Below are 16,140 nucleotides of genomic sequence, written 5' to 3' on the forward strand. Positions count from 1 at the left end.
CGGGGTTCTCCAGAGAAACAGAAACAATAGGGTGTGTTCATAGAGAGAACGAGATGGAGTCAAAGGAATTGGATCACGTGATCATGGAGGCTGGAGGGTCCAAAATTTCCTTGCCTGGTGGGGGAGAATCACCCCTCCTCCCCACCAGCCCCTGCTTCCCTCCCTGTGCTGTCACAAAGCCCACGAGCTAGTGGCTGAGAAATCCTTCAGAGACCTGTGAGTAAAGAGGGATTTTCTTTGGGAGGGCTGTGGGGAGGCCCCCTGGCCCACCCAGTCTGTGGATGGGGCCCCTCCTTCCCCAGGGGCCGTGCTCGCTCTCCACTGGGGTCTGCGCACTGACGCTGGCCCTCCGCCCCCCAAGTGGGCTTGTTTCCACCTCTCACCCCGTGAGCATCCAAGTGCCGGTTCTTCTCAGCTCTTTCTGGATTGGAGTTGACAAGCAGGCAGGGCCATCTCTGATGTACGGCTTCAAGCAAATCCCCTGAGCAAAGGTGAAAGGACCCATCTGGCATGGCCCAGTAATTTGTTTATCCTAGAATAGGGAGGAAATAGAATTGCTTGGGAAAACTCTCAGGGCTGATGTGTCTTTATTAGAGTCACTTTTAACCCAGGGAGATCTGGTCAGAAGCCCAACTCCCATTTACAAGCCAAGCGAACTTGGCCAAGCTTCTCCTCCCCCAGCCTCAGTCTTCTCTGTGCAGAGGGTATAAAGACACTCGCCCCCAGGTTGTGGTGAGGATTAGAATCGTGTGTGTAAAGTGGGAATGCACTGAGTAGGCTGGCATCTAGCAGGCTCTTGAGCTGTGGTGGCTGTATTGGACTGATGTGACCAAGCATATGGAGCACACAGCCCCACCTGGCACACGGTAGGCCCTCCAAATGTGGCTGTTCATTCATTCAACAACTTGTTCTTTGGAGTTTCAACTGTGTTTCAGGCCTTTGTTATCACTCCTTTGTGCCTTCTTCTTTTCGCATCTCCTTAGCCTAAGAGTTGAACGGAGCCTTCATTCGCCTCTATTTAAAGCACCTACTATGTGCCAGGTACTCAGCCAGGCGCTCTGTGCATGATCTCTTACTTAATTCCTACACCCACCCCCTGACGTGTAATTATTAGCCCCACTATGTGGTCAAGGAAACGGAGACTCAACAAAGTTAAGTCATTTTCCCAGACTGGGGCTAAGGGGTGGGTCGGGATTTGAATCTGCGTAAGTAAGCATTTGGTGATCCTGCTTCTGGGTCAGGAAGGAACTGGAGTTGCCCCTCTCCTTTCTGACCCATGCTGCTTCTCCAAGTTGTTGGAGGAGGCAATGCAGGGGCCGCAGTGTCAACTGTCCATCAGATGCTCAGCAGCAGACATGAGGGAAACCACTGGGTGGGGACAGTGCTGACCAGGCTGTGCGCATCCCTTGGGCGACTGTGGCCACATTGCAAGACGGGCCCAACATCTCCAGAACTTCTGATTTTTAAAGATAAGTTGGAAATTAAGATTTTGCAATGTAAAAATGTCCCAATTTAAAAAAATGGTGGCAACAGAATTAAAAAAACAATCCCTGTGCAAGTCAAAACACCTAGTGCCTGTTTGCTGAGTTTGTCCTGCAGGCAGCTGGTCTGTAGCCTCTGGATGTTTGTCTTGTGCAGGGAGAGAGCGGCGGGCTGGGGAGGAGGAAGCCAGAGGCCTCAGCCCTACTTGACCCTGCCTGACCCGCATCACCACCCTGACCCTCTCTGGGCAGCCCTCTGCTCGCTCCCCATGCCATGAACATCCCTCCCCAGTTCTTCCTGAGAAACCCACTGAGACCCAGGAAGCCAGGGCTATGACAGTGGGGCGTGGGGGTGTGTGTGTGGGGCGGTGAGAGGGGCTTTGCTGGAAGACAGGGACTCGACCTTTCCCAGGGTCGAGGAACCACAGCTCTGAGCACGCCTTGAGCAAGTCAGGGAAAAAAATCAAAGCCTCAGAATAAGCCCCTAATATTCAGCATGTGCCCTGGTTCCTTCTTCTGCCTTTCCCCACCCCCCCCCATTCCTTTGTCAGCTCCCTTCCCCTTCCTGTCTGCCCTCTTCTCTTACTTCCTCTTCCCTCCCCTCCCCTGGCTCCCTGGTTTCCATAACAGTCGCTGAATTTCCTTTAGCAGTGTTGGTTTTAGACAATTGCAGACCCCGTGAGGTTTCTCTGGGGGCACGGAGCTGTGATCCAGAAAAATTCAAACTAGGCTTCCCAGATGTCCAGGGGTGGCCTGTGGATTCACTCAACAAACGTGGGTGGAGCTCTCTTTCGCACTGGAGCCCCGTGTGCTGCGCTGGGCACACCATTCACTCATCTGTTCATTCATCAGTCCTCAGACGGCCTTAGTCTTCCCATAGCATTAGAGCGAAATGCAGACTCCTCACCTTGGCCTACAGGAGCCCACACTACCTGGCCACAGCTCAGGTCTCTGCTTTTCTACCCCAGTCTCCTGCCTCATGCCCCCTTGTCCACCCTGGCCTCCTTGTCATCCTCACACACACCACACACCTTAGTGACTTTCACTTGCAGAGATGAAGTCTTCCCCCCACACCCCCACCCCGCTGCCACCCCGACAGGGCAATCAGAAAACAAGAGGCAGTTATGTGATAGAGCCAGCATAGGTGACTGTGGGAGCTCAGAGGAGGGGCCTAATCCAGGGAGACTTCCTGGAGGAAGCAACTGAGGCTGAGTTTTGAAGAACAAATCAGAGTTAGCCAGGTCAGAGGGAACTGGGAGTGGATGGGTGGGGTGAGAAAGGTGTAGGCAGAGGGAGCCCCTTGGATGAAGTTTGGAAGATGGGGCACATGGGATATTCATTTTGGAATTGCAGGTGGTGTGGTCAGGCCCACATCAGACAGAGCTCACAGCCAGTCTGGGTGCTGTGCATTTGCTGGGATCCCTTAGACAGTTAACATAAGCTCTGTGCTTCCATTTCCCCACCTATAGAATGGAAAGGATATTAGTCCCAGTTTGATGGGGTTGTTAGGACGCAGCTGGGTTAAGACGCAGGTGGGTCTCAGCACGGCCCGGCACGCAGTGGGCACTAGTCAGCGTCCCCTCCGCTTCGTGGGAAAGCCCATGAGCAACTGGCTAAGGGGCAGGCTTCCCCTCAAGGGCAGTGGTGAGCCGGGAGGCAGGGCAGGGGTGCAGGCAGACTGGCAAGATTGGAGGCTGAGTGGGGCCCTGGAGGGAGAAGCTGGAGGCTGACGGTGGGGGTAGGGGGTGGACTGGGGGAGCCTGGCCGGTACCCTGTGGTTAAGAAGGCGAGCTCGAGCCACATCCCCGGGATGCAAATCCCAGCTTTGCCGCTTTCTCTAGAATCTTGGCAGGTGTTTTAACTCAGTTTCCCCATCTGTAAAGTGGGCATGACAATAGTACCCACCCCAGAGAGTCACGATGAGTGGAAAGGAGTTCATTCATGAGAATCGCTCAGAATGTCACGAGTACTTAACAACCATCTGATCAGCTAGGATTATTATTAAATATAAAGTTAGTGGATGAAAGGAAAGGCTGCTGATGCTATTTTTGCCTGGGACAAAAAGGATCTCAAATCAGGTCTCCTACCTTGGCAGCCGGGCTGCGTGGGAAGCCTCCGGCCGGGAGTTGTTTGGCGTGGGCTCGTCTTCCCCTGCAGGTAAATCACTGCTCATCTCCTAAGGGGCCAGCCCCGCCATCACCATCGCTGATAAAGGAGAAAACACGAGCCGCCTGCTTTGTATCTGCACGTAAGAGGCACAGCTAACTCTCCTGGACCTCAAAGCCCCACTCAGAGGCTGGTAGAGCATGAGAGAATGTCCAGGGCGGACAAGAGAGGGGGGATGCACCCACGTCCACTTTCCTGGGTTTTCTTCTCTGAGCCTCCCTGCTTCAGGGAGCAGAGCTTGCCCCACCTCAAGAGAGGCCCAGGTTCCCTCCTTCAATCGCTGTGTGACCTCAGGAGATCTGCCAAGCCTCTCTGAGCACCAGTTTTCTCATCTATAAAGTGGGGATGGTTTTAGCCACCTCCCACAGTTGGTGGGCGGATTGAGAACAACGTACAAGTCAAAGGCCCCAGGCATTGGGTCCTCTGGGTTTCACGGAGGGTTCAGCTGTTAATGAATCAAAGTTGCTCTGGAAATTGTGGTCATTAAGGGCACAAGTGTCGGGAGTCAAGCAGAACAGCTTTGCGCCCCAGCCTCACCGCTCGCTGTAGGGCTTGGGCGATTCACTGAGCCAGAAGTGTCCACCTCACTGGGGAGGAGTAGATGGGATGATGGGCCTAGGGGCTCGGTTCAAGGCCTGGAGCACAGCAGGGCTCTGTAAATGCTGGCTGGGATCTTAGTAGGCATACTGGGGTGGGCGGCGGGGGGGGGGTACCTACTGTGTGCTCCGAGGGGGAGACCCTCCTCTGGGCTACAGTGTGGGGCTCTGGGGCCATGGGGAGGTATCCTCTAAATCCCCTGACCAAACAGGGGAGTTTGCAGCAAAGGCAGGCACGGGAGACTTGGAGGAGGGAAGGAGGACAGGGTCCGGGAGGGAGCGTGTGACAGGCGTCCGGCTGCAAAGACCAGGCTGGAAAGAGCCTGGAGCCTCCCGCCTGGAGTGGGGTGTCTCAGGGGAACTCCCCATTTCCAGTTGGGAGAACGGTACTGTGTTCCCTTTTGAGTGGCATTGAGTCTTGATATTTGGTTTATAAGGAGTGAATTAGGAGAGGAAGAGCTTGTAACAGACTATTTGTGAAGCAAGAACTCCTGCCTGCACGTGCTGTGGGCGGGTCAGGGTCACAGCCGTGACCATAACAGGTAGCGTCTGTGCCCTGGAGGAGCTAACACTCCAGTGGGGGGGACCATGCTCACCAGAACAACAGCAAACAGACCCTGAAGCCATAGGATCCTACGAGATGGTGAGCGTCCTAGTGCCAACAAAGCAGGGTGACGGGAGAGGGACCAGGAAGTGTCGTTAAATACAGGGGGCAGCGGAAGCCTCCCTGGTGATTTGACATTGACTTGATCTAATTATAAGAAGGAGCAAGCCATGTGAAGCTCTGGGTTGAGAGTCCTGCGGGGGGGAGGGGGAGGGTGGAAAGTGCAAAGATCCTGGGGTAGGAGCAAGCTTGGCAGCTTTGAGGAGCACAGAGAGAGACGAAACAAGACACAGCTCCTGCCTTCATGGAGCTAAAGCCTGAAGACTCAGCTCATTACCAAATAGTGGGTATTTTGATGGAGGAGGCACAAGTTTCAGGGTAAAAACAAAGGAGGAGCGTCCTATCCAGCCTCGGAGATCAGGGAAAGCTGCCTGGAGGAAGTGGTATCTAATGTAGGGCCTAAATTAGCAGGTAACAGAAGAGGAGAGGAAGGGTTTTCCAGCAGAGGGTACAGCATATGCAAAGGCCCAGAGATGGGACAGGTCCTGTTACATTTATTAAGGGAATTGCAAGTAGCTGGATATGGTTGGGACCAAGTGTTAGGGTGTAGGGATGAGACGGAGGGTGTTGCTGTCATTTAGAAAAAGGGCCAGGCCTGACCCAGCCTAACAGATCCGACCGCAGAATTGCCATGCTGAGCAGGGCATTTTAGGGGAGGCGGGAGGGATCCAAGAAGGAACTGGAGGCAGGGAGGCCAGCTCGGAGAAGGTGGAATGATGGCCATGGAAAGTAGAATGCTGGGGTGAGAAAGGCAAATTCCAGAGAACTTACAAGGTGGGAAGGACTGGCCTGCAGACAAGCTGAGGAGTGGGGGCCAAAGGCAGGTGATGAGGTCTCAGAGAATCCGAGAGAGCAGATACCAAGTGTCTTCGGCCTTGGGGAGATGGGCAAAGTGGGTTTTGACAGCTGACAGACCCAGTCCTGGCTTGTCCACTGCCTAGCTGTGCTCGCAATCACTCTCTCTCTTTGAGCCTCGACTTCCCCATCTGTCTGATGAAAATGGCATAGCCCGCCTCCGGGGCTGTTGTACAGATGACTGTGAATACGGGGGAAAGCTGCTGGCATGTCGCAGGTGCTCAGCACATTAATTCCCTTCCTTGACCCCTGGCCTTGGGCACCCACTGCGTCTCCTGGGGCCTCTATTTTCCTGACTGTGAAATGGGAATGAGAATATTGGCCTGGCAGTGTCATCCGCAGGGCTTGGCGAGATGGCTCAGGACACTGACACAGATTCATTCTCTTCTCTTTCTCCCTCCCCAGCAGGAAGAGCGGAGACGGCATGGCGTGGCAGGGGCTCATGCTGGCTGCCTGCCTCCTTGTGCTCCCCGCAGCCACGGCGGACTGCCTATCCCAGTGCTCCTTGTGTGCTGTGAAGACCCAGGATGGGCCCAAGCCCATCAACCCTCTGGTAGGCTTCAGGAGGCCCAGGCCCTGGGCTTCTATGCAGAAGGGGCCATCTGTGCGTGGAGTTTGGGCAGCTGGGTGTCTGTCCGGTAGACTCGTCCTCCCTGTGCCAAGCACATCCTGCCCTGGGCTCAGCCTGGGCAGCCGGGGCTGCAGTTTCCCACCTCCCTCCCCACCTCAGACCTCACCACCACTGGCTCACTCCTGTCTGGGATGGACACTCAGGTTTCCAAGGAGCCTGACACCTGGCAACAAGGAGGGTCATCAAGGAGGCCGCGCTGGCTTTGGGGGTGGGCAGCCTTATGGTAACTTTCCAGGGCCTCGTCCCACCAGGCTGCTGGGCGCCTCCCAGTCTAGCCACTCCCATGGAAGGAACTCTTTCCACCACTACTAAATGCCAGGATTTGGTTGACAGGATCCGAGCCTTGACCCTTCTCCTGGGTCTTAGCGTCTCTTGGCCTGGCCTTGTTGGCTTTGCTTTGAATCAAACTCCCCCACGTGTCTCTCCCTTGACAGCAGACAGGTGAGAGTGAAGGTCCCAAGAGTGTGGCAGACAGAGTGCAGGCTTTGGTTCTGCCGCTTTCTCCCTCCGAAACCCTGGAACCTCTCCCTCTTCAGTTTCCACATCTGCAAAATGGGCGTGATTGTATGAGATAACAACGCGAAGTACTGAACACGTGGTTCTAGGGGCTCTTCATCGAGAGGCACGCGGCGTGGGGGCTGCTCCCCGCACACGATCACAGGGGCGCACAGTGATTAGGCACGAGGGCTGTGGCATGAGCCTGCCCAGGTCCAAGTTCCAGAGCTGTCCAGTGTTGTCACTGTCCTCCTCATGACCACCATCATGATCATGTTCTAGTTCCCCCAGCACTCCTATGAAGGAGATACTTTTGTCCCCCGAGTTTGATGAGCCCTCAGACCCCTCACATGTGTTCTCTCCACCATCCTGCATGGCTTCCATGTCTCTCTATAACGTGGCACGAACATCCTTCACACCCGGAAGGGGAGAACCAAGTACTCCGTCTGGAGTCAGGAGCTGCGGAGGACAAGTGAGCGCACAGAGCGCTCTGGGGAGATCTTACCTGGGAGGTTGGCATTGCCTTCCATGGCCACGTTTCCCCGGGAAAGCCGTTCCACCTCTCCACGTCACTTTCCGCGTCTTGCACGCAGGCGCCCAGTCCCCTATCTTCATGCACCCCTGGGAGCATCAATGTGGGAAGCCTGGGGTTTGGTCACAGCAGCGACTTTTGATTTTCTGCCATTGGACAAGGGACTCTCTGGGGCGGGGGAGTGCATGGGGCTTGGCAGTTTGACGGGGGTGACGTTACCACTCTGGTCTTTTTTGGGGTTTTACAGATTTGTTCCCTGGAATGCCAGTCTGCTCTGCTGCCGGCTGAGGAGTGGGAGAGATGCCAAGGCCTTCTGTCTTTTTTCACCCCCTTCACCTTTGGGCTCAACGGCAAAGAAGACTTGGAGACCAAGGCCGCTTTGGAGGAGCCCTATAGGGAGCTGGCCAAGCGCTCTGGGCCCTTCCCAAAGGAGCTCGAGAAAACCAGATTTCTCCTCAGCACCCCAGCAGAGGAGAATGCCCTGAGCAGGAGCCTGGTGGAGAAGCTCAGGGGTCTCTCTGGCAGGTTGGGGGAGGGAGAGGAGTCTGAACTGTTGGGGGACACACAGCTGAACGATGATGCCATGGAGGCCGGGGCATTGGATTCCAATGAGGAGGACGGCAAAGAGCAGGTCAAACGCTACGGGGGCTTCTTGCGCAAATACCCCAAGAGAAGCTCCGAGGTGGCTGGGGAGGGGGCTGGGGCTGGGGCTGGGGATGGGGTGGGCCACGAGGACCTGTACAAACGCTATGGGGGCTTCCTGAGGCGCATCCGTCCCAAGCTCAAATGGGACAACCAGAAACGCTATGGAGGTTTTCTCCGACGCCAGTTCAAGGTGGTAACTCGGTCTCAGGAAGACCCCAATGCCTACTCCGGAGAGCTTCTTGATGGGTAAACCCCTCCCCATCATGGAGTTGAGTCAGGAGCTCCCCCTGACACCCTTCCGGATTGGAGTGCCCTCGTTCATCCTACCTTATACCCCCTGTCCCCATGCTCAGTTCAGCCTTGTCGGCAAAACATCCAAACCTGGCCTGCGCCTTTTCTGCCTGGGGTGCAGTGTTTGTCTGGGGTCAGCGAGGAGGAAGGATGGACGTTCCCCTCTTCAGGAGGCTCAGTGCTTGGTTCCGACTCTAGAACATTGAAACTGCTGCCAACAGCAGCTTTCGCTATTAACCCCTAATCCCCCCCATTAATGTGATTCTCCAGTTCCAAGAATCCAGACTGACTTGTTCTTTGTCCTTCTAGATAAATAGCAAAACAAGATAAAGAAACAAATAGAAATCTTAACACTTTATCCCAAACCTTAAAGGACCTTCTTGTGCTCACCACTTCGGAGACCATGCTTTAGGTAAAACGCTCAAACAGTAAATTTTATTGGAGCAGAAAGCCCTGCACTAGAGAGTTCAGTCCTCCAGGGGGCATGTGTTCAGTTGTGTTCTCTGTGTTCTCATCATTTAGAAACACACCTCTAGAGGACCCGAGTTCCTGGACTCTAGTTCATGTTGGTACCTTGGATAGCACCCAACTCATCAGGAGACAAAGGGCGTGAAAACGCCTTCCAAAATGGTGATGAGAGCAGTTCTCCCTCTGAATACTGAAATGATCAGAGAGGGAGCAAGACAAACCAATTTGCTCTGTGCAGCAAACTCAAAATGTGGACCAGTTCCCTCAGCCCTCATTAAACTAATTAAACAGATCGGCATCCCACTCCTACCCCAGGATGAACTGCAGCTGAGTCAAGTCGATGAGGTTAAGCACAACCATGTTCTTGAGCAGCTGAATTGGCCGCCAAGAGTCTTAGCCATCTGGCCAAACATATGCATTGGGCATTGGGTAAGGGAATCCAGAAGCAACAGCTAGAAAGACAGACAGTCCTTCTTCGACCCCTGTGATGATTCTTTCCTCTTGATTTCTCAGAATAAAACCAGAAAGAGGCATGAAGTGATTAAGTGCTTGAGGCCAAATGAATTCCCTTGATTCAAATAACCCAGAATCGGAGGCAGAGACTTCCCAATGCCTTGGTTTCAATCAAAGTCTTCTCTCTCTCTGTTGCTCTTGCTCACGCACCCCTAGGCACTATGGTTTGGTTTGTGGGTCCAGGAGGGTGGGCTGGATAAGAGAGGAAAGGGTCTTGAGTTCAGTTAATTCGCCTACAATGCTGCTGAGCATACCTCTTCCTGCGCAACTCCCAGGTCCCTCATGATGTTCTGACATGTATGGATTGTTGTAGGGTTACGTCATGTGCTTTTAAAAAAATCCCACTTATGCAATTAACCCAGAATTTGCTTATTCCTTAACAGGCCTGTGTTATTTCCTACTCCAGTGCAATAAATAAAAGAAAGATGGTGATGACTCGGGGTGTGTATGTGTGCGCCTCAGTCCCCAGAGCATGGAAAGACCATTTGCCAAAAAGAGTGCTGGGGAATGAAAAATACACACACACACACACACACACACACACACACACACTCATGCCAGAGCACTAAGTGTAGGGTAACAGAAAGAGCACAAACTTGAGAAAGCTATCACCCTAAATTTGAGATCTGTGTGATGTTGGGTGAGTTATTTGACCTCTCTGACCCTTAGTTTCTTCTTCTGTAAAAGAAAGACCCTCCCCCCGACTCCCAGGGACTATCTCCCATGGTGGATTACTAAGGCAAGAAGGACAAATGTTCCTAGACAAAGGTGAAGAACTCTCTAGAGGGTGGGTGGCATAATGTCTTTCACTACAGTGACATGCTTTATTAAATGGCAACAAGGAGATGTCTTTACATAGGGCTGGTGTGTAAGAGTCTCAGTGGCTCCAGACCTCACGGGTCCCATTTGGCCACCGGCTTTCTGAGTGACTTCATAGAAAACACAGGGCCAGCTAGGTCAGTCTCTGATGGTCAGGACTAAACCACATGGGCAGCCAGGGATCGATTCAACACAACTCCAAGTAGTTGGACTAGGAGTGGAAGAGGGGATTCTTTTTAGGACAATTGGAACATGGTTCCCAGTAGGAGAAAGAATAAATGCCAGCCCACCAAATTATAGATGTTCACGCCCCTCCCCCCGGTGAGTGAAAGTAGCTGGTGGGAACTGGGGCAAACTGGAGAGTGTATGTCATGGGGAATATGGGCACAGAGTAGCCAGATTTGATCTTTAAGAGACCACAGAAATCTGACTTGGCATTTTTTTCCATGTAAGTAAGTAGTTTTTTAAAAGAAGTATTGAGTAGGATAAACCGTAACATCATTGATGAGACACATCACTTTCTTACCGCTATTTTGTGACTTCTTTCTAAATCTTGGTTGTTTTTTTTTAATAAGAGACACTTCTTTTTTTGGTTTTTACATTTTCCCCATATGCCATGGATTCCAGAATGCTATTACTCTAGACTCCCTTTTCTGGACCCATTTCTCTTGGTCAACGAGGCATGGCCATGTGCGGTGGAAAGAACCTGCCTAGGGCTCACGGAGACCGGGGTGCAAATCCCACTTTCCTGGGTGGCTCTGGGCAGGCCACTGCAGTTCACCGAGCCTCACTTGTTGGCTCTGTTTTGAGATTTATTTATTTATTTGAGAGACAGAGAGCGAGAACGTGTGTGTGTGTGTGTGTGTGTGTGTGTGTGTGTGTGTGAGAGAGAGAGAGAGAGAGAGAGTGCGCATGAGTGGGGGAGGGGCAGAGGAAGGAAAGAGGGGAAGCAGACTCCCCCCTGGAGCACAGAGGGAAATCATGACCTGGGTGGAAACCAAGAGTCAGACGCTTAACGGACTGAGCCACGCAGGCGCCCCTGAGCCTCAGTTTTCAATCTGTCAACTGGGGAGGAAAACCCTGACTTTGCTCGAGGGAGGCCAGGGTTTGGTCACGGGAACTCTCCCGTGCATCTGGCAGAAAGAGGAGTATGACACGAGGTGCTGCCCCATCCCGAAGGGTGGTGTCTCTGATGACGGTATTCCAGATGTCTTTCCACACCTGTTGAAAGAACAAAATTCTCCTGATGGTAAGAGAAGGATGAAATTAAAAAAAAAAGAATTGTTTTCTGTGGCTTTGTAACATACGTGCTGTCGAGTGTCCTTAATCTGAAGTGTGCAGCTCAATGGGCTCTTACCCATATATACACCCCTGTGACCACCACTCCCATCAGAATATAAAACATTGCCAGCCCCCCAGAGGGGTGATCACTTTTTTGGGAGCTGTTTGAGGGACGGAAAGCAAGCCAGAAGGAAGGATTGGAACAAAAATATCACAGACCCTGCGGAGTCCTGATTCTTTGTCCATGTCACCAAGGCCACAGTGCAGCAATCACAGAGCAGCCCTTGGTTAAGGGATGCCAACATCCCGGTAACCTTAGAAGAGCGTGTTACTAATAAGCACGCCGTTTCCACGACAACGCCTTACACCCTCGGCAGCGAGGGAAGTCTTGTTATAATGATCATGACAATCGTAATGATCTCTCGGATTTGGATCACCCCTCCCCCACCCCCAGCTCCAAGCCCTTCACACAAACAGGCCCAGCGATGGTGCTTGTCTATTAATTAAGGGCCCCCAAGTGAAGACAACAAAAATCCCCGCGACAGTGCTGGGAACAATGGTTGCCTAATAGATGTCATTTCGGCATTCTTGATTCATGTGCTGGGTCCATGTGGACTCCCATTGTAGCTGTGGAGGTTTATAACAAAAATTTATAATTATTCTTCTGATATGTAAATTTGCACGTAAGTTGCACTCCCACCCTATTTGTCTTGTCTCTGTCTAACTTAAGCCAAGCCCCATTATTCTTTGTCCCCAGGACTCCCCTCATTCTTCATCGCTTTTGACGTGAAGTTTGCCATCGGAAAATGCCCACCTAGCTCGTTCTTAAACTCCCTGTTACATCAGCATGGCTCCTAAAGGGCCTGCCCTGCTGTCTGTGTAATTTGGGAGTGCTTTCCTGTCCCCGGGAAGATCCATGCGGGGTTTGGACTTGGAGAAGGAGCACTGGACTGAGAGTCTGGGGACCTAGGCACCTGAGTGTGGCCAGGCTCTGCTAACTGGTCATGGGAGTGGGCTTTGAATTCTCCAGGACACGGTTTTCTCTTTTGTGACACGAAAAATGTAAAATGGATAATATCGTAAGGGCTTTCGTCCTTTCCAGAGCTGACACATTACACTTGTTCTGTGTCAAGCATCGAGTCAATAAACGGTGAACAAAGCAAATGACCCTCAGTTTCCTTGTCTGACAATGGGGGTGATGATTTCTGCCCTGGCAGGTAGTGGGGGTCACATAAGAAGACACAGGGACAGTGGTTGGCCCAAATTTGGGTGATCGGTGCTAGTACTCTCCCAACCCGAATTCATCTGATCACTTGATGAACGTTTATTGAGCCACTGTTGTATACCCTGCATTGGCATAGGGGCAGGGATCAAGTAGAGTCCCTACTTCATGGGGCTCAGTTTCTAGGGAGAGGAGACCCATCACCTACAGATTAACCGATGGGTCATGAGTGCCGTGAAGAAATTAGAGGGTACGAGATGCGAGTGTGCGCAGACGGGAGGAGTTACTCAGGGAGTCCCAGAGGCCTCTCTGGTTGGGGGGCACAGTTGGCCAGAGTTGTGTAGGAGGTGGGGAGAGGGAAGCCTTGAGTGTATCTGAGTAGGGTCTGGGGAGAGCATTCCAGGCAGGGATCAGCAGGTGCAAAGGCCGAGAGGAGGGTGCATCGTGTAGAGAGGAGCAAGAAAGCCAAGGGGAGGAGCGAGGGCAGAGGGTAGGAGGCGGGCTGCAGAAGCAGACAGGACAGGTCACAGAGGGCCCCCAGGACTAGGCACCGCCCGGGGTACACCATTACCCGTGGAATCGCTAACGCCTCTTTTACCCTCAAAGTGCCTGTTTTGGGTAATAGAACATCTCGTTGCCCAACTTAGGGGCATGGGAAAGACCTTGACTTTTGCTGGGAGTGAGATGCGAGCATTGCAGGGTCTTAAGCACAGGAGAGACATTATCCGACATAAAAATTCAGAAGGATCAGGCCAGCTGCAGAGCTGCAGGGAGCATGGGGGTCATTCTGTGGTCCTGTGAGCGAACAGTACCCTCCGAAGTGAACATGAGAGATGCAGGAATGATGCAGAAACTTTTCTCTCTTGGGATCGAGGCCCCAGGCACTATATTCTCTTCTTAACAGGCAGCGAAGGGCACCAGGGCCACGGCAGGCAGAGGCGAGCTCTCAGGACTCTGCCCACAGTGCTGGTGGATGGCACTTAAGAAACCAGACGGCAGAAGACAGCTGGCAGCGAACTCCTCCTGCCGTGCCCCAACTCAGCTTTGAAAAATGCTGCCTTGCTGGTTTGAGCTTTGAGCTTTGGGGGAGGAAAGTCCCTGAATTGGGACTTGCTTTACATAAAAGATGCATCATTAGAAAGTGTATAAATCAAGTTTTTACAAATCAGATTGCATTTTAATGCCCTGGAGAATGTTGCTGTTCAATTTCCTTATTGATTTTGCAGATTACGACAGCGTCTCTTGCCCATTTAGAGACTTTGACAAAGTCAGAAAAGTATCAAGAAGGCTCCTGGGAAATGAACCAAGAGTCGGGTTTCAGGTATCAGACGTTTGCTGAGCCTTCATCCCGGGCCCAGCCAGGCACAGTGAGGGGCAAAACCAGCGTGACCTTTGCCCGGAAGAAGTTTCCAGTTCAGCAGAGAAGACCTGATGGGGCAAATAACTGTGAGGAGCACACGAGAAGTTGCTCAGGGGAGGAGGGTGTTACAAAGGGAGCTCAGATGCAGAGAACAGGGGCCTGGCCCGATGGCAGTGCCCAGAGGGCTACATGAAGCCGTGCTCGGCCCTACCCCCAAGCTGAGGAGCAGGAGTCGGCTAGGTGTAAGTGCAGGTGAGTGTAGGGCAGGTTTTCGGGAGAAAGTCAGCAAGGGCAGAGGTCCAGAGGTGGAAGGAGCACTGTGTGGGTGAGCATCTGGAGGAGAGCCACGGTGGCCATGCCGGGACACTGAGAGGGAGCTCGATCACGCAAGACCTGTAGGCCATGTTGCGATGGCTCTATTTCAAGAACAAGGGAAGCAAGCGGAGGATTTCAAGCGACAAAGTGCCATGGTCAGGTGTGCTGAATCAGAGCTTTCTGGAACAAGGTGAGGCACAAATACATATATATAAACCTACAGCAAAGAAAACAAGACCACCTTGATCCTTAGAGAGAGCCGGATTAATGTTTCATCGCACCTCCTCGCAGGGCAGCTTCTCTGCTTGTTTCTGAATTCGGATGACATGCTGTCCTCATTTCACACTCTGTTTTTTTTTTTTTAAGATTTTATTTATTTATTTGACAGAGATAGACAGCCAGCGAGAGAGGGAACACAAGCAGGGGGAGTGGGAGAGGAAGAAGCAGGCTCCCAGCGGAGGAGCCTGATGCGGGGCTCGATCCCATAACGCCAGGATCACGCCCTGAGCCGAAGGCAGACGCTCAACGACTGGGCCACCTAGGCGCCCCCTCACACTCTATGTTTTAAGCATCTTTTATACGTTCTTCCTAAGTGCCATTTCTAAATCTACACAATCACAGTAGTTCACAAACTGGATATACCATCATTTACCCAAGCATTTCCCGATGGGTAGAGGGACTGAACACCCCCATCTGCGTGGAACATTCCCAAGATGGTGCCTTTGCTCTGGCGTCATCCTAGCCCCTCTTTCACTTTTGAAAGAGTCCTGAGTGAAAAATTATACGGTCCCCCTTCCTAGGAGATAGACGTTTGAGTTGCTCATGCTATTATTATTATCGTACCACTGTTGTATATAACCCCGGGATATGTGCGTTTCAGCCAATCTGCTTAAACGAACCAGAGGGTCACCACCAGTCCTTGCTGAAAACACCTTCAGAATTCACCTGGTCGCGTTCCTCCAGCATCAGACATCCACCCACCACCTGTCATAGACACGCTATCATCGCGACCCTGTACCTAATGTTTGTCTCTAATTCAACTTATTTTTTTTTAAACTTCTGTGAGTTAGTTGACGAAGGAAGAAAACTTCATGTCACTACCCTAATCGGGAAGCCAGTATTTTATTCTGTCAACAGAAGGGGCGGAACAATGAATTTAAGGAATACTATTACGAGAGGCAGCCCTGGGCCAAAGTCGGCCAGAGACAGAAGACAAGGAAGTTTTGCAAGTGTCAGCTGTTCAAGACTCTAGCATCAGATGGAGCCTCTCTCTCTGATACAATCAGAAGGCTTCAAAGAGCATGTTGACTTTTCTCCCTCTGGGGTTCCGGTGGGGGCCGGGGTGGGGGTGGGGTGGGCTCAAAGCAGGGCCAGCATCACCCGAGAAGCAGTAGTCACTGACAGCTGAGGTAGGTAACCTCAGATCATGGCTTTGTGACGCACGGGTCGTCGGCGTGACGGTGGCGCGGTTATACCCCGGGCGTCCATGTAACGAGTGCTGCTCTGCACCGAGCCCTGAGCTGTCACCCGACTCACTGGCTCGCTCGTTCATTCCTCGTGGGGACGCCCAGGCCAGCTGCCCGCTCTCCTGGACCCCGCGCCCGAGAGGATGAGACAGCAGTGAACCGGGAAAACCCCATTTGAACTTTATAGACGTTAAATGCTGTAAGAGCTTTCATTTTTAAAACACGAATGAGCTTTCTTTTTAGTTTAAGTTTATAGGGAAACTGAGCGTCAGTGCAGAGTTCCCATCTGCCACTTCACCTCCCCCAGTACCTGCGGTGTTCGCTGTTTAACGTCTTGCGT

The 16,140-nt window shown here is 52.4% G+C and overlaps 1 protein-coding gene across 1 annotated transcript; it reads left to right on the top strand.

Moving 5' to 3' along the window:
* The first annotated feature begins 6,186 nt into the window (after positions 1-6,186).
* PDYN (prodynorphin) lies at positions 6,187-8,799 on the top strand. Its single transcript, XM_008703420.2, has 2 exons — positions 6,187-6,315; positions 7,668-8,799. The coding sequence occupies exons 1-2, from the start codon at positions 6,187-6,189 to the stop codon at positions 8,313-8,315; spliced, it is 777 nt and encodes a 258-aa protein (XP_008701642.2). The 3' UTR covers positions 8,316-8,799.
* The last annotated feature ends 7,341 nt before the right edge of the window (positions 8,800-16,140 follow it).

Source organism: Ursus maritimus, unplaced genomic scaffold (assembly GCF_017311325.1).
Source record: "Ursus maritimus isolate PB19 unplaced genomic scaffold, ASM1731132v1 scaffold_22, whole genome shotgun sequence".
In the NCBI taxonomy this organism is placed as follows: Eukaryota; Metazoa; Chordata; class Mammalia; order Carnivora; family Ursidae; genus Ursus; species Ursus maritimus.

Bases quoted from the DNA above. Each gene is read 5' to 3' on its own strand.
- PDYN (XM_008703420.2), top strand. From the start codon at position 6,187: ATGGCGTGGCAGGGGCTCATGCTGGCTGCCTGCCTCCTTGTGCTCCCC. The intron at 6,316-7,667 runs GTAGGCTTCAGG...GGGGTTTTACAG, and splicing joins CCAAGCCCATCAACCCTCTG to ATTTGTTCCCTGGAATGCCA.